A 22,841-nucleotide genomic window follows, 5' to 3' on the forward strand; every position below is an offset into this window, starting at 1 on the left:
GGGGGGCTTGGAAGGGGGGCAACGTGTATTATGTGTGTGTGGGGGGCAGTGTATCAAATGTGTGTGGGGGCTTAGAAGGGGGAGCGAAGTGTATTATGTGTGTGGGGAGGAGTGTATTATTTTATTTGTGCAGGGGGGTGTATTAGTGTGGGGGGGTTGTATTTTTCTGTGTGTATATTAGGTCCCATTCACACCTATATTTCAGGTGCGATTAGGGATTCCTGTGTCACAAACTTGCGTTTTCCTGCAGCAGGAATCCCTAATCTGGCATTTACATGCAGCAACTGTCACCCATTCAAGTTAATGATCGGGTGACAGCCGCTGCATGTACACGCCTGCATACCGCATGTAATTGTATGTGATATGATTACATATCACTTTTACATGGACACATGGTGACACAGATAATAATAAAAGCCTTAGAAAAGTCTTAAAACCTTCTTACTCTTTCCAAAGCCAAAATGTTTTGGCTGGGGTTCTATATTAAAGTAACTAGGCACTAGTTCTGGAAGATACAGATGCAATTACCCTAGCTGATATTTATCAGTGTCAATAAAAGATGTAAAGATTTAAAAGATTTAAAGATATGCTAACAACATTTGTGCCTTAATGCAATTGGCTCAGCTGTTGACCAGACAATTTGCAATATTTAAAGATATTAGGATATCTCACTGATAAGACAATGCATAACATGGCAGCAGAAAAGGCATGCTTACACACACACACACACACACACACACATACACACAGCGTATAAGCTTCTTAAACCATTGTAGCTGTTGCTAAACCTAAGTGATCCCACAAAAAGCCAAAAATATGTAGATTACATAAGGAGTTTGGTGGATTTGTGGATGCTTATATGTTGGCAGCCAGATGTTATCAAATTAAATTATGTTCAATTATTCCTGAACAATTTCCAAAAAGAAATCTGATTTGTACAGTAAGTAGCCCAAAGGTTACCATAACCAATCTCAACCATAACGTTTTTAAACATGTGCTAGTACTTTAGTATGCCCTGGGAAACCACAATCCTGCAAGTGATATCCTGTGGGTTCCATTTAAGGGATTTGCAGGGTTGTAAAATATACACTTTTAAAGTTCAGTTTATCATTTCGGAATATAATGTTAGGTCTAATGTTTTCTTAGTAGTGATGTGTGAAAGCCTTAGTGTGTGGTTTGCAAAGTTATTCACTTATTCCCAAGACATTGGCCTATAAAGCTACTGAAGAAAAAAGTCACTCATTCTTGTTCTGCCAAAAGGAAGAAATGATGCACAAAGTAAGTATTCAACTACATGTATAATCACTGTAGCAGGTTGCATAAGTCCAATAAAAAGGAACGTACCTGAGCAAAATTGTTCTGTATAAAAATCAGGAATATTGCTTGGCTGTTGGAAAACACACCCACAAGGAAATTGCCAATCCCCATCTCAAAGGCAGGCCCTTACCGTAATAATTACACCATAGCTATTTTGTGTTGAAAGACTGAGAGCACAACTTTAATGAGTTAAACAGCATTTTTATCAGACATCCAAGCAAACAACAATTGCAGTTAGAACTTTTTTTTCCAGTCACAGAAAATTTGTTAGCATCTAATTAGCATACCATAACCAAATCATAGTTACATAGTTACATTGTATTTGAGGTTGAATAAAGACATAAGTCCATCAAGTCCAACCTATTGTGTGTATGCATTTATGTTTGAGCAGGTGTGTGCGTGTGTATTAGTCCATGTGGGATTTTGCTCTTAGGCGTACCTGTACCCCTTTATATTATGGTCTCCGAGGAACTCGTCCAGGAGTTTCTTGAATGATTCCACACTCTTAGCTGAGATCACTTCCTGCGGCAGCAAGTTCCAGACGGAGCTAACTGTAAACAGTTTGTTAATAATGTTGCTGTCGCCTTAATCTCCTAACCTCCAAAGAGAACATATTTCATTTTAACAACCTTGTTTCATAGTTCAGGTCCTCGAACCCCTTAATAAGTTTGGTTGCCCTCCTCTGGACTTTTTCTAGCTCAAGGGCATCCTTTCTGAGTATCGGTGATCAAAACTGGACCGCATACTCCTGATGTGGCCAATCCAGTGATCTGTAAAGTGGCAAAATTATAGACTTGTCTCTGAAATACATTCCCTTCTTAATGCAAGACAGCACTCTGCTTGCTTTGTTTACAGCAGCCTGGCACTGCGAGCTGTTCTTCAATCTGCGGTCTATAATGACCCCCAAATCCTTCTCCGTTTCCGACTTCCCTAGTGGCACACCCATAAATGTATAGTCCATTGGCCTGTTTTTAACTCCAAGGTGCATTACTTTACATTTATCGACATTGAATTTCATCTGCCATACAGTTGCCCACTCCCCGATTTTCTCCAGGTCCTCCTGTAATGTTATAATGTCTAAATCTGTGTCTACTACCCTCACAATTTTAGTATCATCAGCAAACACTGAGACATGGCTATTCCTATAGCACCTCATTCCTTTCAATCACATGCAGTGCTTCATACCTCTCTACTACATGCAGTGCCTCCTCTATTATGAACAGTACCTCATGCCTCAAACAAGCAAAGTTTTCAGAACTAGCCATAGAAAAGAGGGGAGGGGTAATAGCTACAGGATTTGTTGCTATCATTATGCGCTTGTCTTGTGACCAAGACATTCCATAACTCCACACAGCCTCCAAAATATGTCATGCTGCAGTGGAGTACAAAGTTGCATTAGGGTAACATCACATTGTTTTCCTTAACCACCTCCGGGCCGGCCGTAGTAAAAAAACGGCCGGCCCGAGCTCTCTAGATCTGAGCGGGCGTCTTTAGACGTCCGCTCAGACACGAGGGCTTTTTGTTTACCTTAATGCATTCTCTGCAGTAGGGTAAAAACTGCCCAGTACCTTTGTCTCTCCTCCGTCTCCTCCACACTTATCTGTCAATGCCGCCGCTCCCGAAGTGATCCTACATTCCCTGTTCTTCCTGGTTCTGGGGGAGGATACTGATGGCAGAGGAGCCATAGGCTCCTTCTGCCGTGAATTCAGCTGTTGGGCGGAGAGGAGGGGCATGGCCTGCTGCAGGGCTGTGTGTGTCTATTGATGCACACAGCCACTGTGGGCACGAGTACACACGTGTGCCTCCACAGCAGCTGCTTAGCTGATGGTGGAACCCATGCAGGGGTGGGGGCATGAGCGCTGCTGGGACCCACTACAAAATGAGGAATTAAAGAAGAAAAATAGATTTAGTCAAAGGTGGGCCTCCTAGGAGGAAACAAAAAAAACCACGAAACTTTAATATCACTTTAAAGTAGGGTAAGGATTTGTGAAGTTAGGCAAATGAGTAGCATGCTATCAGGTGCATTCATCATGTATTTCATATAATTTTGAGATACTTCTGAGCTCCATCTGCGTTCTTTAACAGGTGCATTTGTCCTTCAGTTTACCTCCTTCTGACCTTCAATTGACCTGCTTGTAAGCTGCATTAACCTGTTTATGCATTCCCATTGACTTGCATGGAAGAAAACCCATTATGGTGTGAACAAAAGCTTCTTCATACAGGCTCTAAGTTAGGCACCTCAATCTATATGTTACAGGAAGCCAGCTACACTACTTCCATTTAAGGTTTTTCAGAACAGAAAGTGCAACCTGGTTAGCAAACAAAAACTGGTTTTAACAAATTTACACTCAACCAAAAACAAAAAGAAAGTTTTAGCTGGAGTTTTTCTTCTGATAAAATAACAGACGTCAAATGTAGCTTATAATTATGGATGTTCAGATACCAAGTACCGTACTCGGTACAACTGCAAGTACATGTACAGATACTTTTCCAGCTTCAAGACTAGAGTATAGAAAAATTCAAAAGTTAGTAGGCAGCTGTCATTTTTAAGGAGCATATGGAGCTCCTGTGATTTGTGCATCCCTGTTTTAATGTATGATTTTTAAAATAAATATATATAAGGGATGCACCGATACCATTTTTTCAAGTACTGATACTTATCCAAGTCCTCACAGATACAAGTACTGATACATTTTTGTTTATTGTCATGTGACAGTTTTTCTAAAACAATACAGACTAATTATTTCAGGACAGTGGTGGAGCTCCATAACCAGGTCCCAGCTGCAACCCTGGTAGCTCTCGTGAAAATGCCAAACTTCGGCAGTAGTATCTGAACTGGTATCTGAACATCCCTACTTATAATAGTGTCAGATATTTTACTTTTTTCAACTACTCCAAACTTTTTTAAACTTCAACAGCTGAAATCCAGTCAGCAGTAAATTATTTCTTGCTTCCTAAACAGTTGGTGCTCTCCTCTTGTCCCTTACTGTATGTGGTTGGGGCCTCAATGTTTCAAGTACATTTCCAGACCTGAATTTTACATGAAGATATTGGAGAGGCAGTGATAGGCTGACTGCTGAAGAGGAGAGGCTTTGTGGCACCAGTAGTATGGAGGGGAGGAAGCCTTTGTGAAGGAGGAATACCACACCCCTAAACTGACAAAGCTATCAAACTTTGGAATCTACATGTTCCTACTGACTGGTGTTCAGCTTTAAACTTTGTAGTGCCTGGCACAAGCTATTAAGCCATAGAGATTACAACATTTTTCAAAAAATGAGACAAGTCATGAAAATATAACACTTTTCGACTCACAATTTAACACATTACTAACCAAGATGTACTACAAGCTTTAACATGCTCTCAGTGGCTGTACTGCATAAAGTTACTTCCCATTTTAGGTGTTTTTCCTTAACAAGGTTATCAGAACTATCTAACTATCTACGAACTGCTGCTACTACATTTCTGTCTTGTAAAACACATTTAAAATGTAATTCTACTTACCACCATGTTAAACATTCCTAGTAGGACAATGTATTGCTATCTAATTGATTTATCTGTTCCTAATCAGCAGCTATTTATAACAGACATTGCTGCATATCCCCTTATGCAATGCTTTGGCTATTGTATTACTTTACATATCCCACTCCTTACACATTGCTGCTCACTATGCTTAGTTTACTGTGTGAGCACATAGATTCATACCAGATATGTTCAGAAATGAAAAGCAGCTGCTGTGCAATATTAATCATGTTCATCCACGCTATAGATCCATGACGAATGAAGACAGTCACCTTCATACCTGAATATAAGTGTCTCATTCATTTGTATATTTATGTTATACAAGTTGTTCAGCACTTTTCTACTTTACCAGTTATTCTTTCAGTATTCTAGTAGCGTTCCACTTAGCCATTCTTAGTCTGTATTTTTTTTTTTTTTGTGTTGTGAACGTACTTACCCTTATCAGTGAGTAAAATGCAGAGGCCCCTGTAAGCACAGGGGAAACATTTTGGCAGGCTGAAGTGTGTTTTGAAAGCATCCTTATGTTTATGTGCATGTTACAAACCACAAAGGGTGCAAAAGCCAAATAATTCCTTATGAAATAATAGACTGTGGTAGTTAGTTTAAAGACACACTATATCATGAACGCCATTGCGTTCTGAAAACTGTGTGCGGTTAATACATTTAGTGATGGGATTCAGTGTATTAATGTGCTTCTTAGTCAAAAGTCACAGTGAGAGTTGTGATCATTTATAACATTGCTAACGATGCTTAAACAGTCGCAGCAACAGCTTTTTTTAACCATTTTTAAAAATAGTCACCGTTTTATACAGAGATAGTCATCAAATGCAACTTTTCAGGCTGCTCACATACATACAATATTTTAAATCAGAACCTACTGATGATTCGCTTGCTATGGCAATTCATTATACCTTTTGTGAGTAATAGCACTATAGTTTTTTTTTATCATCTGACACTTTTATGAGTGTTAGAGGCTTTCTGAAGGTAGACCCTGTATTGGCCCAAGGTGTTTGGCTGCTGCCTGTACAGCTTCCAACATCAGAGGCTGTGTGTGGGAGAGTGCCTACACATTGTCAGTCATTATCAGTGACACTGAGTCCTGATGATTGCCAAAACTCATAATATTCCCTGCTGTCACTCACATAGCATTGGAGGCTTTACAGGCAGCAGCCAGACACCATGGTAGGCCAGGTAGGGGTAGGGAGAGAGCACTGTGGCTATCCAGAAGAGCCATAGGTTGAAGAAAACTACATTGCTGTTACTGACAATATACATAATGAATTGGTATCGCAAGGCCAGCATCAGTAAGTACTTATTGTAATCCTTTTATTTATGTGAGCAGGCTGAAAATTGTTGCTTTAATGACAGTGTCTTTTTAAGAATACCTGACAATACTACATTTTAATTCAATCTTACTGTCACTTTTCCTGGACAGCATTTAAAGCAGAAATACACTCTTTTGTTATTTACATTCAAGGAAGGTGCAATCTTAGCCTCTATTTGAGTTACAGTTGCCAAGGTGCTGCATATCTGATCAGCTATGACACCAGCTTTTTGAGGGCTTGAAAGTTAGGTTGATAGCTGAAATAAGCACACTGGCAACCTTGAAAGTTGGCATGCCTTGAAAGTAACTGTTTTGGGAGATCATTAAATTGGTGAGTCTAGTTCTGCTGGAGTATAGAGAAACATATGAATAACATATGTGACATTTTTAAACAAGTAATTTCTGTCCTGAATAATATCATATTTATGTTACCCCGGGATCACATGAGATGACCCTCGGATCATCAAATATGGAACATTCAGGATAGATGCTTGGTGTGCAGTTGGTCTAAAACTCCAGTGCCATCAGAACACCAATAGATGGAAAATCTTCCAACACTAATTCTGGTGACACTGCTGATTCCCATGGATTTCTTCTCACTTCCAGTTGTGGCTATGGGACAGGGAGTGAAGGGAAACCTCCCCAATGGGACAGAGATGGAAGAAAAAACTTTCAGGCGTTATCGCTCTTACTTAGTCTATTAAAAACTAAAAAGAAAACTGGAGGTCTTTAACACCAATGTAATTTGGAATGAGGAAGGCTATGCTGCTGCCCCTGTCAGCCCACAGCATCCTTGGTTGCTAGGATGCTGTGGTGGCCCGCAGCATTCCTGACTGCTTTGACACTGCTGACTGCACATTGTAACAAACACTGACGCTGTGCAGCAGACAGCATCATAACAACCAATGACTCGTTGAAGGAACTGAACATGCACTAAGGATAGAGTGACCAGGATATAGACACCCTGTTCTCAGTGCTACTTCCCACCATGACTCCATGGAAAAAAATAATGTTCCTTTACACATCTTTAAAATGGCATCAAAACTTTAAATGCATCACGCTACATCCCTCAGTATTACTGCCTATGGTATACTTTTGACATTTGACATCTATGAGTATGATCAGTAATATCATAACATCTGTACTATATTAAATATAAGTTCTGGGACTTGCGGCTCAGTGGTTACATAACTCACATACTATGCACATAAAATGTATATGTTCTGTGACTGTTTCTGTGAGTTTCCTTTGAAGACTTCAGTTTCTTCACACAGCCCAAAACTTGCTAGCAGGCTAAAGTTAAACTCCAGGCAAACAGCATAATACACAGATGAAATACATATTTGAGAGCTGTTTTACCTGCTAAAGGATTTCTATTTCTGTTTATCCTGTCCTGAGCTTTACACAGCCCTGCCAGGTCTGTACAGTTGGTGACCTCACTTTCTCTGCTGCAATTAGGCAATACTCCTAGGTCATCTGCCACCCCCCGGCCTGTGATTGGACAGTAAAGGTGTAACATCATCTATATTTTCACACTTCTCTCTTTCTCCTCCTCTGGATATGTTTCTTGTCAGTTTGTGAGCATTGATTTCCCCTTATTGGCTGTTATTGGTGTCCCTTCCTCTTCCATTGTTTGTACAGAGGGTTATAAGAAGCTGCTATCATGTGAAATCAGGTACTTCTACTAAATGCATTTTAAAATATTCATTTATTTCTCTAGATTGTTGTGGATACACAACTGGATTAATTGCTGATTTTATATGTTCCTGGATTTCAGTTTTAACTGGTATCTATAACAATTGGCCGTCATCTATTGCTCAACTTGTAGGTATATTACATAGTTAGTTCCACAAGTCAGTGACTGATGTTACTGGTTTGTACATTATCAAGCCTTGTGGACAGGGCCGGACTGGCCATAGGGCAAACCGGGCACTTGCCCGGTGGGCCGGGCCGGCCCGAACATCATCAGCTTGTTTCTGTTCGGCCCGGCCAGCTGTGCCCGACATGCACTCCAGTGTTGTGTTGTAATTATGTGGCCCGGCCCCGTCTCTCAATTGCGCTTCTATGTTTGACTCCACCTCCAGATTGCGATAGGGCAGGGGCTGTCGGGGGTCATGTGATTGGGCTGCTCAGTCCAAAATGCCCGGGCCTATTTTGTGTCCCAGTCCGGCCCTGCTTGTGGAATATATTATCCATTTATTTTATCCATTTTTGTGTGAAATATATAATACTAAATGAGGCAATAGCTATAGCTTCATAAAATTGCCATGAAATGAATCAAAAGAAATGCACCTAGAAAGCAATTGTTCACTCTCTATTTTTTTTAATTCAACAATGAAATAAAACTATTAAACGTTAAAATTGTGTTTTACAGTTTACTCTTCAAAAGCTGAGAATATATTGTGATCCAGGACATAACAAACGTGAGACGGCTTGTGAGATTCCAGGAACTGTAAGAATATGCTTATTTTTTATTGTCATGAAAATGTACAAAATCAATTTTTATGTAAAGGCTTAACATGATAAAGGGACCCTGCGCGGCCCTGAAAGCACTTGTTTTCTATGACAAGAATCTGCGATAAAATGAACATTTGGTGATCCTAAAAGGATTTGGTGTGCTGGTGACATCTTCGTATGTTTGCAGATATAATTAGCTTACAACAAAAGATTGGATTCTTCTGATACCTCTGGATCCTAACCAGGAAATGCTTTTTAACCTGCACTTTATTACATGTCAGAAAATTAGAAACACAATTTGCTAATTCAGTTTCCTGCATCATATTAAAGCATATATTAATATGATGATGTAGTTTCCTGTATCATATATGCTTGGGCAGTACAGTGTCTTTGTGTTGAGCACTTATGCTTTGCAGCACTAGGGTCCTTGGCTCAAAGCTCAGCCAGGACACTACCTGCATGGTGTTTGCATGATCTTCCTGGGTTTGCTTGGGTTTCCTCTGAATATTCTGCTTTCCTTCCCCTTTCCAAAGACATACCAGTAGGTTAATTGGCTACACAAATGTGTTAGCACATTTTGTATGCTTTTTTTCAAGCATCTGTAAATAAGGTTGCAATATTTAACTGCTCCATGCAAAAAAGATAATACATAATACATTATTTTTTTTCTTTATGAATATGTGTGCATTTGGTATTTTTTCTTTCTTTAAGATGACGTTACCTTTAAATGTACACAATAGTAGCTGCAATAAATTCTCCTTTCAGGCACCGTCTACATCCGGGAGCTGGTGGTAATCCAGTTCTAGCGCTTGAGAGCAGGACCTGATTCTTTTGTAGTGATATTTGATTGCCATTTTTGCTGTCTTGAATTTTGTTGAATTTTATGTAAAAATGAATATGCAGTTCTAGAATGGTCAGTCCTTTCCAACATTTGCACTTGTTTTATGCATTCTTTGCTGTTTTAGTCCCCAGACCATTCATCATTTACTGTAAAGATGGTGTAAAGATGTAATATGTATACTGTATAAACAATAATGTTTTGTTGTTTCTCTCTGTTGCAGAATGGGGAGGTATGTTGTTACTTATTCGAGCATTAACAAGGTAATATTTTTACTTGACTTTGAAAGGACAGAAACGTTTCAGGTTAATGGTAAATAAAACATTTAAATGCTGTATTTACTGTATTCAACTTATGCAATATCATGTTCTACTAACACGTTTTTGTCAAAATAAAATTAGGCCGAAATCTATCCAGATGTTACAGTATATTTCAGGGCAATTGCATATTAATTATTGGGTGCTCCTCTACAGATGCATCTCAACATCTGGTGTGGTATGAGTGCAGATGTGCATTAACCCATCCATGCAGACTGAATTTTCCTACATGATAAATGGTAGTTATAATACTCATATAATATAATTGATTAGGCTCGATTCACAGAGCTAACAAACAAGGATACGGATCCTTCTTTTCAAAAATGTAACCTTTTATTTTAAGCTACATTCCAATGAGATTAGAAAATTAGAGTTACATGGCTAAAAATAAAGATCCTTATCCATGTATTAAAGCTTTGTGAATTTAGCCTGTTGTCAGTTCACAGCATGACTCCCCAGGAAACATATAAATGCAGTTCAGTACAGACTGTGCATATTGACTTGGGCTGATGTACTGACCTATGACCAGCTTACCACAGATTTTGCTTAGATTTGATCTGTTGAAATGAAGTGTTTTAGTATATATTACTTTTCCTGAAGAAAAGTCCCATCTGCAGCAATGTTGCCTGCAGCCTCCTGGCTCTGACTACATCCTGATGTTTGCTGAATAATCTGCTTTTGGGAGAAGGATTGCTTATTCATTTTAGAAGCCCTTCTACAAACACACCTTCAAAATGTGGTCAGGAACAGCTTGTTTCCGGCAAAGAAATCTGTACATAACTAAAACCGTGATATGAAAGTCAAAATGTTTTAAAGCTATTTCAAATGGTGATGAGATATCTTACAACGGTTGCTACTCCATGATGGTTAAGAGTTTTAGCTTCCCACAGAATCCATTGGTCTCCTGAGCACTGGCCCTGATATGCTTTTTTAGGATGGCTCCTTTCCATTGTCGGATCCTCTTGTGTCCTTGTGTACTTGTGCGTTCTAAGCTGTGTGTCTCTACAAATGCACAGACACAGCAAGGCAAGACAGTCCTCTGTCCCCGGCTCCCCCCTACTCCCTCTTCCTTTTACCAAGCTAGACAGCTGCTGCAGATTGCTCTGTCACTTGTGATCGTGTACTAGACAGGAAGTTCAGGAAAGAGGAGCTGAGAGAGCTGGATCCAGCTGTTTGAAACATGATAACTGTAAATGCTTTGGCAAAATTGTAAAAAAAATACTTTGCCGTACAATGTATATTTGTTTGATCTCGATTCATTATTTAAGAGTTTAATACTCCTTTAAGATCTTTGGAAAATGTTTCTAAAGACAGCTTCTTGAACTCTTTGCATGTTTGCATGACAAATAGAATTATCATCATCCTCATTATTATTAATATTATATTATTATTAACCAGTATTGATAAAGATCCAAAGATATTTGCTGTTGTGTAAAATAATAGTGGACTTGTGGACTTACCAGCAAAACAAAGTTAAAGAGTATCCTTTTTTTCAATTTTAAAACTCACGGTAATACATAAACACCTGTTTTATTTGAAAGGCACATTTTCATGAAACCTATACATTTAATACATTTATTAATTTTGTAAATAATATGCAGTCCGTCAGGCTGCTAGACAGGATGACATATAGAAAACCAATAAGTATGATGAAGAGCTCAATCAATTTTCTAGGGGGGGCTGGGGGTGGACAACCTCCAGGTCAGATTCCTCTAATGCAGGGGTATCCAAACTTTTTCCTTCCAGCTGTTGTGGAACAACAAATGCAAATAAGCATTGCAAAACTCTGACAGCTACAGGAGTGCTCATGTAGTGCAGTTTTGCCAACAAGCCTAAAAGATTACTAAGAGCTTGGAAAATTCTCTCTTTTTCTCTCCTTAATTAAGTGTTAGAAAGTGCTAAGAATCACAGGACACTGGAATGGAATATGAAGTAAGGAAGTAACTTTTATTTGTTTCCAAAATGATCCCATATTAAAGTGACACTAAACTCAGGAGTTACATCTTAAAAATGCATTCAAGTACCTTAACTATTAACAAAAATATATCTTATTTGTGATTCACTTGACTGTAGATCATGAAATCGTCCCTGAATTTGTGAAGACACTGTTCTTCCTTCTGGAGGGTGGCTACTTTTGTTCCCAATGGTCCCTGTGTGTGCTGTAAAATAGCCACTGCTCCAAGCTCGCACCCATGATGAACTACAATCCTTAATACAAATTAATAAACTAAATGTGAGATTGTAGTCCATTATAGGAGTGAGTTGGGGTGGTGGCTACTTTACAACACACACAGGACCATGGGGAACAAAAGTAGCCACCCTCCAGAAGGAAGGACAGTGTCGGCACCAATTCAGAGATGATTTGAGGATCTACAGCCAAGTGATGCACAAATACGCTACATTTTTGTTACTAGTTAGGGTACTAATACATTCCTAAGATTTAACTCATGAGTTTAGTATCACTTTAAGGTCCTGTTTGTTTGAATATTTCTTATTCTGACAACCAATGTCCCTCATCTTTTTTCATTAATAATCAGACACAGTGTTGTTTAGTGTTTGCCGTGGTATACCAATTTTTCTTTTAAGATTGTTTGTATGTTATAGTTGTTAGCATTGCCTGAACATGTAAGGAATCCATTACTACTGCTTTTCAGTATTATTTCTGTGCAATACAAGATGTGAGCAGTCATGCAAAGAGTAACAATTGAAGATTATAGTTGCCACTAACACAAAAAAATTGAAAATGTCATTAAAAAAAGCACAATAGATTTAAAATATGAAACCTGAAAGAGCTGAAATATTCATTTGGAAATATATTTTCCTCACTCTCTTCCCAGTGTTTAAATGGTCCAAGTGATGTTGGCTCAACATCTGCTCCCTGTGTTTGTCCTCCTGGGGAAAAAGGACCTCCTGGACTCAAAGTTAGTAGAACTTCATCACTGAATATTTTTGTGAATTTAAATGGCATCAATTTAAAGGTATTTCCGAGTGAAACTATATTTGTTTTTCTTGTGTGTTTTTTATACAAGACAAACAAAGTCTTGCAATGCATATAGGGAGCATAACCTACCTGCTGAGCACTCCCATGTACATTCAGACATTGTTGAACTGCAGTGAGCCTTCTGGGAATCCTAGTAAAGTAAAGACAAGGTGTTCCTGGATCCAACTATTGTAGTCCTTTAGAAGCTGTGCTATGGTGGCATCAGGTCCCTTGTACCTTTTGCTCTTGTCCAAGAGGTTTGGCTGTTTGCACAGGCCCCTGTGCTGTCATTCAGATAGTCAAGTGAAGCCTCCTCTTACAGCATAATAATTGGCACATCCATACAATGCATGCAGGGATATGTAATTTCAAGTGGGAGGCTAATATCTCACAAATAAAACCATTTCAGCTAACTTAGGATTGGATAAAACTGACCAATAACATTTTCTGTCATTACATTAGTTTGTTTGTTAATTACATTGTGTCAAATAACTACAATGTCTTTAATTAAAAAATATCCTGATTGTGCTCCTGTAAAACAATTACACAATTTGGGAAGACTTTACCAGGCCCTAGTTGGTGGTTCATTCTCAACTCTTGCTGTTCTGTAAATTTGATATTATAAATGTGTGCCAGAATTTCTCCAGTCTGAAAAGAATAACAAAATGCATGCATCATGACTGTCTCGGATTCCCAGGTTGCATGATTTTCAACATATATTAAGGAAAATAAAAGTGAAAGGGGAATGGGCAAGTCTCCTGCTTTGATCATTGATTCGATCAGGAATGAACCTTGGAATACACTACAGCTATACATTGCATAGTGCAGCTGCTACTAAATGCAAATTGAGTAATCTATCATTACCAGATTTCATACATTCCAAAATCTAACAATAACGTAGTGCTCTTTTCACTGCTGTATTGAATAAATATACATATGCAGTTGTGTCTAGACTTGCAGGTATGTTGTATGTATATATATCTAGCTCACTGTTGAAGCAGAATAAAATAAATTGTCTAGACTAGCACAAGGATAAGGATCTTTATTTTCAACCAAGTGACTTGGCCGAGTCCATTTGAGATTTATTTTCAAATCTCTTTGGACTCAGCTGAAAATAATTGTCACTTTTTTGAAAATAAGGATTTTGATCCTGGTATTTTAGCTTTGTGAAGTAAGTCTATTATTTATTTTTCCAACCCAGCTACCATTAAAGGGTATCTAATGGCAAAACTTTAGAGGAATAAAGGGGAAATCTTCCAATAGAGATATTTGTTCTGGTAACAACTATCTCAAAGGGAATTTCCCTCACTCTGTAAAAATATCCTCTAGCGTTCTGTTGGGTTTACAGTGAAGGAGAACCTCCACAATGGGACACAGTTGGCAAATGAATAGCCATTTTCCAGAATTAAGTTTCTCTTTAACTCGTTCAGAGATAGGGTTTAGTTTTATTATGGTAAAGGCAACGTAAAGACTGCAAACAGTTTATTACTTTCTTCAATATTATTTAGTATTTGGGACAAGTTTAATGTGTAATAAAATATGCAATTGCCATTTTACAGGGAGATCCTGGACTGCCTGGTAATTCTGGCTCCCCTGGACAACCTGGTCCAGATGGTAAGCCTGTGAGTACTATAACATTCCATACACATACACAGTAAATGTTTTTGCTATATTGTAGCTGCAATCTGTAGTATATTACGTACAATCATAAAGATACATAAGAATATGAAGCACTAAAATAAATAGCATGGGGATGGATGGTTCATTGCATAAAACGTGATATCCATTGTATTTCTCATTGTTTCTAGCACTATGACCTTTTTGTGTCTTTGGCATGTTAATAAAAATAGACAATCATACATACTGTTTGTATCTGGTACTGATTAAGTTTGCACTCAGATACTTATGTTTATCTCCTACTTAACAAGAGTGATCAAGGGGGTTATAAGAGATAATATATCTTGTGTTAACATTATAAGCCTTACTTTTGTGATATTCTTCCTTAGCCAAATATTCTGCGTTATATAGCAATAACTCTGTGTATTTACTGTATAAATGTATATATTTTACTATTGTGGTTGCTTTTTCTCAAGAGGAAGAATTGTAAGAAAAATGTGTGCTTCTGGATCATTCAGCAGAATTTGGTTTCAGACAATTCAGACAGACATTTTGGGCCAGAAGTTAAAAAAGGCATGCTCTATGTTATTTAAATACAACATTAAACTATCTCATTGCTAAACAGCAGTAAATTCAAACTGTGGCGATAATCATTTGATAAAGGCAGTACTTTTTATTTGCTAAACATACAAAGAGACGATTTTGTGACAATTTCCCCATATATGAGGTCCACATGGTTCTAATAGATGACTTCAAGAACCAGGAGAAATGGGAGAAAAAGGCACATGTTGGGGTATGTTGGCTTATTTGCTAATCTCTCCATGTACAGCCAGGGTTATTCTGTGCTGCCTGTGGACTGTAACTGGGGTGATTGCCCACGATGCAATCACCCCAGTTACAGTCTGATAAAAAGAGATGTATGACTCTTTGGAAGCAAATCAGATTCCAACATCTATAACAGTCTTTCACTCATATTAGCAGATATGTGTGTGATTACAATATACATCATGTTTAAGTAAAGTTTCTTGCAAGTCAATTACCTCTAAGAGCATGAAACCCCAATTTTTACTTTAATAAGGGGAATGTACATTGGGTTGGGCAGGTGAGCTCTATTTCTCTTCTAAAGAATGAGGCTAGAATTGCAACACATTTAGATGCCACAACTGGCACATTTTCCCCTCAATAATCAAGAATTTACTCATCTAGACCCAGTCTTTCCCTGTATGGTGGTCTTCTGCCCTGTAATTTTTCAGAATGGCAGCAGGCACCAGGCAGGAAAGCACTTTGTTCCAGCACCTGGCACGAGACCCAGCACTGCACAACTGGAAGCTACTGTAAGGTAGGGAAGGAAGTAATACAGCTACTGAAAAGTGGGTAGGGAAGTGATGCATACATATGTCATACCAGTGAGAAGGATAGGGGAAAATGGAGGATATTGGGCAGGTGCTCCAAATCTACTTGCAGCCCGAGAATTAACAACCTGCTCATTCAATGATTGGAGCTCTAACATAAGTTGTGATATGTGCATGTCCTGAGTTTATTTGGGGTGCATGATGTAGAGTGGTAAGTGTATTTGGGGTTCATTCTACAATGTGGTGAGTGCTTTGGATTGCATGATGCAATGTAACTGGGTGCCTGCTATATTGTGCTGAGTCTAACATGATGTGTTGTGGGATGTGCTAAGGATCACACAGAGATACAATCACACAGGGGAGAGAGTCAAATCAGCAGTGAGAAACTTTATGAACAATGTGGCAGATGATCAGTAAGCACTAAGAGGTAGCACAGATCCATCAAATGACACAAGTATAAAGCATGGTGAAGGGGACCCTCTGAGGTCCTGAAAGCGCTTGCATTTGAATGGCTGGGTGAGTGCTGGTGACGTTATTTTCTATCGGATCTTTTCACGCTGCCATCTGTGGCCACTACAAGCACCCACCCGTCCGTACGGGTCTTTTTGATACTTCGGTAAGGAGTGCAGCGAGATCTTTTGATTTCTCACTCTCCCACTCCACCCCCTCCTGCTTTACCTTCATACCACATCACTTTAATGTTAATTGTGTTAATTAATGTTATATTATGAATTATATAGTAGCTATAATTTACATTTGAAAGAAAGCTTCATAATGTGCAAACATAGGTAGTCCTGGCCATAAAGTGGCTTGATACTAATTTTATATTGTCAATGCATTCATTTGCATAACAAAAAAAATATTTTACAGTTTGTATAAGGATATTGCCAGGTAAAATCCATATAACTTTCTATATGGGTTCCTATCTGTAAAAAAAAGTAGAACATAACATATGTCCTTTTTTAATGTTTTAAGCTGTGGTTACAGTTAATCCACTTTAGAAATAAAAAAGACCTGCAAAGGAAAATCTTAGGCTCTTTTTTTATAACTGGAAACGGAATGTCAATTTAGGTCCATGACTTTTGCCAGCTACAAGCAGGAAAGCCCCTTCTGCACTTGAGGAAATTTTCTATGTTACATAACTAGTTGCTAGGATACAGTACTTTTTTGGCCTTGTAATTGGAAATGTTTCTAGTTAAAAACTACACTAATGCCAAAAGCATGCTTTGATTTTAATACTAATAACGATGCTTATATACTGGATACTTTGGATGTATCAGCTGTCTACTTGCAGTAAGACTATTTATGTCTTATACAGCAGTAAATAGTACATTTATGTTTATGGTTTGGAATACAAGCTTTCAATATAATTACCTTTATAAATTAGTGTACCTCTCACTTCCTGTCTGACAAAATACTGTCAGCAGGACAGGAAGTGAGGGAAAACCTCTCTGATGGACCCCCAGATAGCTGGGAAATTCTGTAAGAGGTGCTAACCCTTCTCCACACTATCCAAAATAAAAACAAAATTTGACTGGACATACACTTTGAGCTTAACCCTTACTTTAACCCTTAGATCTCAATCCTAGCCAAAACTATTTTTTTAAATAATATTATATAGGCTTGGGAAGAGTAAATATTTCTGTCTTTAAATGATCCATGGTCCTGTTGGAGAGACCTCAATTCCTATACTTGTGAGAGCAGGAAAAGGATGAACATTAATTACTAGGGATGCACCGATACCAGTATTGATATTGGTGCGGATACTGGGCATGAAAATGCCCCGATACTGAGTTCTGATACCGGCACTTTAAATTTTTAAACACATGTGGCCGCCTGAGGTCCAGTGCTTGCTGGGGACCTCGGGCAGCTTGCTGGGGATCTCGCTGTGGCTGTCTTTTACAGCGATGGCCCAGCCACACATTTCCTCCTCCTTCCCGCCTCCCCCAACCAACCGAGCAGGCATGGGTAGACTCCCTCTAATCAACTACACACTGAAATTAAAGATAAAAATCCCCTGTCACGTACCTTATGGAGCTTAAAGTGACAAAGGTGGTCTCTCTTGCAACTCCAGTCCCAAGACCCCTGGATAGAGGCACAGGTGTAATGGGGCACGAGTGCCGGAAGACATGTGATGAATGCAGGACGGTTCTCCTAATTGTAGGTCTGGAAACACACACCAAGGAAGCAGAGCAGGAAGAGTCATGGTCAAGCAGGTAAGCAACGTGCGGGCAGCAGTGTACCTAATCAGCAGGCAGATTTGTGGTCAAAGGTAGAGCCAAAAACCTTTCATAGCTAATAAAGCCATTTTGTGAACTATCACAAAGAAACATAATATATGAAGAAAACATTGATGGCACCAACTTTTCACCATTCAGCTATTCAGTAGCCAAAATGGTAAATAGAACCCTTTATTATGGCTGATTTACTAAAGGATTTGAGAATGTTCAAACACACAAGAGTGAATATTTTCTTCAATTGGATACAATTTTCCAATCATATGCAAACAAAACAAATAAACATAAATGTGCTTTTAATATGACTATCATGTTTTTGTGTGAAAACTTTCAATACCTTTAGTAAATCAACCGTACTATATTTCACCCAATGTCGGACTCTCGTGTGCATAGTGAAATCTGTTTAATGTCTGAACACATTAAGAGTTTGTGTCGACATGCTTTTGTCCACCTTTGATGAGTTTTACATTCTCATACAAGTCTATGGGAATGCAAGGGCTCTTTGAAGCAGGTCAGAAGTAGGTCAACTGCAAGTCAAATGCACCAATCAATGAATTCTGAATGATTTGAGAAGCGTCTCAAAATTATGTCAAACTGATGCCATTGGCACAAGCCCGATCTTAAAGTGACACTAAACTCAGGAGTTAAATCTTTAAAATGCATTAAAGTACCTTAACTATTAACAAAAATGTATCTTTTTTGTGCATCACTCAGCTGTAGATCCTCAAATCATTTAAATCATTTATGAATTGGTGCTGAAACTGTCCTTCCTTCTGGAGGGTGTCTACTTTTGTTCCCCATGGTCCCTGTTTGTGTTGCAAAGTAGCCACCGCTTTAAGCTCACTCCGGTGATATATTATAATTCCAATACAAATTAGTAAACTAAATGTGAGATTATAGTCCATCACGGGAGCAAGTTTGGAGAGGTACCTACTTACCTACTCCTTACTATCTACAACACACACAGGAAGCATGGGGAACAAACGTAGCCACCCTCCAGAAGGAAGGACAGTGTCAGCACAGATTTAGGGATGATTTGAGGATCTACAGCTGAGTGATACACAAATAAGGTAGAGTTTTATTAATAGTTAAGGTACTCATTTGCCTTTTTAAGATTCAACTCCTGAGTTTAGTGTCACTTTAAGATCTTAAAATGCATTGCCACATTTACATGGGGAATTGTTGGGCTAGCTCAGGGCTCAAAATTTCCACTCGCCCCCTCGCAATTGGCGAGTGAAAATTGCATGGGGGCGAGTGGAAATTCAGGGGGGCGGTGATCGCCGCTTCAGCAGCGGCGATCACCGTATCAGTTCTCTCTCCTACTCGGTCATTGTCGCTACAGAGCGGCCGAGGAAAATAATCAGTCCGTCCTCCTACCCCTACCACCCCCCCTTCACTTACCTCTCTCCTCGCTGCTCCATCCTCTGCCCGGCCGCCGAGTCTGCCTCCTCACCGGCCGTGGATGCAGGTAGCAGAGCGGCAGGGTTAACAGTAACCCTGCCGCTCCGTGATAACCAGTGAGAGGGGAGAGCCATCTTCCCCCTCACCTGTCACAGAAGTTCTAGCACAGTGCTGTGCTAGAACTCCTGTATTGGAGGTGACATGTTCAATAAAGAGAACCTGTCACCTCCAAATGCTATCACACAGAAGATTGTTAGCTCCTGTGTGATAGCGATAGAGTTAAGTGGAAAAAAAATTGTTAAAAAAATAAACATTTAAAAAATAAATAAATAATTACATTTAAATAAAAAGGTGATTTAAAAAGTTTAAAAATGTCAATGGCAGGGTTAACAGTAACCCTGCCGCTCCGTGATAACCAGTGAGAGGGGAGAGCCATCTTCCCCCCTCACCTGTCACAGAAGTTCTAGCACAGTACTGTGCTAAAACTCCTGTATTGGAGGTGGCAGGTTCAATAAAGAGAACCTGTCACCTCCAAATGCTATCACACACGGGATTGTTAGCTCCTGTGTGATAGCGATATGGTTAAGTGAAAAAAAAATTGTTAATAAAATAATTAAATAAATACAATTTAAAAAAATAAAAAGGTGATTAAAAAGTAAAAAAATTCCACGGTCCACTTGCCATGATAACCAGTTGATTGGCAGGCTTCTTCCCTACAGGGACCCGGGCTCCACTACATAGAAGGAGGACAGGAGCCTGCCAATCAGCTTGTTACTATTCCCTGGATCTTATTTGGTGGGCGTACAGGGACAATGAGGGCATGCTGGAACTTGTAGTTCAATTACGACATGTCCCAGCATGCTCTCATTGTACCTGTACACCACCACAAATCACGGAGGGGGGTCGCAAAAGTTTGTCCTGCCCCGGGCGCCGGTTACTCTGGTTACGCTACTGGGTCTCTGTACTGTGCATCACACTGCAGGTCTCTGTACTGTGAATCACACCGCAGGTCTCTGTACTCGGCGTTGTTACTGATCTCTGTACTCTGCGTCACAATGCTGACCTGGCGGAGTTAAGGGCAGGACAGGGTAGGGGATAGTGGGACAACTTGTGGTGAGTAACTATCAAGGCCTGGCTAGTAACTCAGGACTTGAAATTTGGAGCCCTGGGCTGGCTAATGTATAATCACTCAAAGCTAAACTGCAATACATTGCAATAGAAAATAGTCCTGCATGCTGCATTTTGAGCACCTTATTTTGTGGTTTACAAGAAGATACAAGAATATGTATACCACCTAAGGCAAGTGGCTCATTACATACTCCACTGCAGAATTCCCAGGTGCTGGTTTGGCTCATTGCTCAGATCAGTCAGAAACAGAAATGAATAACCAGACTTTGGGCTGCAGCAACTTTTCTTATTTATTGGATAGCGTCATGGGTCCCATGCTTTTACCCAATAAAAAAGAAATGTTACTGCCTCCAGGAGTGCCAAGTTCAATTTATTTTTCTGACTTATTCTGCAGTTTGTCATTACAGATTGTGCAACTCTGCTGCATTTTATTTTGCTTTAAAGCTTAAATTATTATTAACTAATGTGTGTTAAATGCCATTTTGTCTGGATCATGGATCACAATAGCCAAATAGATTTTGGATCAGGGTGGTCCAGAATACATATATAACCCAATGGATATCACTACACGTCAATTACTGAGTAGATTTTACATAGTGGGAAAGTGCCATTTTTGCTTTGTATGTTGCAGTGTTTTCTTGTTGTAGCTGTAGATAAATGATCTATTGTAGCCATAATTTTTTGGGATTAATTTTAAGGCACTTCACGGTATTACACTGTATTCACTGCATATATGAATTAATTAATCACATATTAGTACAACTTCAGTTTTTAGTGAATGACTAGCAGACATCCAGTAAAAGTATATATATTTGGCCATTTATGTTACATATTATATTTACATGTTGTGCCCGAAGTGTGTGCTTTGCCCGAAGAATCTGATCTGTATACTTTCCAATGGCCAAGTACCTTGGAGGCAATGGGGAGTGCAGCATAAGCTTATTTTTCAATAAAGCCTTTCAATAGTTATTCTGGGCACTGATGTTTTTGCTTAGAATTGATAATAACGAACTGTGTGGTCTCATGCAGCAATGCATTGCCATGAGCCAGCTGGAGAAGAAATACTACCATGTGTGTAAAAATGTACTCAGTGTCTTGGAGTGTATAATTAAATTAGAGGTAAAACTCGCAGAATGACAATATTTTAACTTAATGACATGAGTCTAAGGAATGAAGATCCCCATACAGAATGGCATTAGTAGTGCCAAGAATACAAAAGTACAAGTTCAGCAAAAATGTTTTTATTTTTTGGATGATGTGGGGAAGGGTTAGAACCTTTGTAATAATTTCATCTATGTGTCCTTGTTTGACAGATTTCCACTCATTGCCTACTCCAGTAATCCCAGTTGCGGTCTCAGTAATAAAAACTGACAGAGGTTTTAACTTTTTCCCAATCATCCCAAAGTTCTGTTCCCCATGGTTCTGTGTGTTGTAAAGTAGCCACCGTTCCAAGCTCGCTCCGGTGATGAACTACAATCTCATGTTTAGCTAATTTGTATTGAGATTGTAGTCCATCATGGGAGTGAGCTTGGAGCGATGCCTACTTTACAACACACAGAGGGTTCATGGGGAACAAAAGTAGCCACCCTCCAGAAGGAAAGACAGTGTTAGCACCAAATCAGAGATGATTTGAGGACATACAGTTGAGTGATACAAAAATAAGATACATCTTTGTTAAAGGTTTAGGTACTTGAATGCATTTTTAACATGTAACTCTTGAATTTAGTGTCACTTTAACGCTGTCCCACCACCATAGGCTCAAAACACAGTTTGCCCAATATAAGCTGGCATGTTGGTACACTGATCATCCTACTGCTGCCTGGTATCTGAAGACACATTTAATTTTTTCCTACATAGGTCTGTAATAGTTTGCCTCTAAAATAAATGAATAGGTGGGAAAAATAACTATTTTGCAAGAAAAAAAAATGCTGTTTTGTAAAAAATGTCCACGTTATTTTTGTCATAATAGGGAATACCAGGGATACTAGGAAACTCAGGTACCCCAGGAATGCAGGTAATATTACAAGATTAAATACAAATAATTTTGTTCAATATCTTAATTAACATCAGCATTATATTTCAAAATTTACAAAAACTGACAGAGATCAATGCCGCAATAATCAAGCTTGTGACTTTCATAACTCAAAGTCAATTTCTGGAAAGTGTTTGTGTGTGTGTCTGGAATTACATGTTGGGCTTCATATACTTGCAGAGACTTGGTTGCCAGACCAGTTAGGTTATCAACAATCTTCCTATATGATTATATGTGCATTTATGTATTTTAGGCATATTACTTACCTGCAAAATCTGCCCTTGTGTAAACATCCTAAAGCCCTGAGACTGCTGCTGGGCAC

The 22,841-nt window shown here is 39.0% G+C and overlaps 1 protein-coding gene across 1 annotated transcript in view; it reads left to right on the forward strand.

Annotated features, from left to right (window-relative positions):
• LOC108790317 (collagen alpha-1(XXI) chain-like) overlaps window positions 1-22,841 on the forward strand; it is a 173,511-nt gene that overhangs the window by 90,558 nt on the left and 60,112 nt on the right. The window contains exons 7-11 of the mRNA XM_018560551.1: window positions 8,535-8,612; window positions 9,679-9,687; window positions 12,610-12,693; window positions 14,312-14,374; window positions 22,457-22,501. Of these exons, the coding sequence (XP_018416053.1) occupies window positions 8,535-8,612; window positions 9,679-9,687; window positions 12,610-12,693; window positions 14,312-14,374; window positions 22,457-22,501 (279 nt within the window). The remainder of the gene's footprint in view (window positions 1-8,534; window positions 8,613-9,678; window positions 9,688-12,609; window positions 12,694-14,311; window positions 14,375-22,456; window positions 22,502-22,841) is intronic.

Source organism: Nanorana parkeri, unplaced genomic scaffold (assembly GCF_000935625.1).
Source record: "Nanorana parkeri isolate BGI_ZX_2015 unplaced genomic scaffold, ASM93562v1 scaffold464, whole genome shotgun sequence".
NCBI classification, from domain to species: Eukaryota; Metazoa; Chordata; class Amphibia; order Anura; family Dicroglossidae; genus Nanorana; species Nanorana parkeri.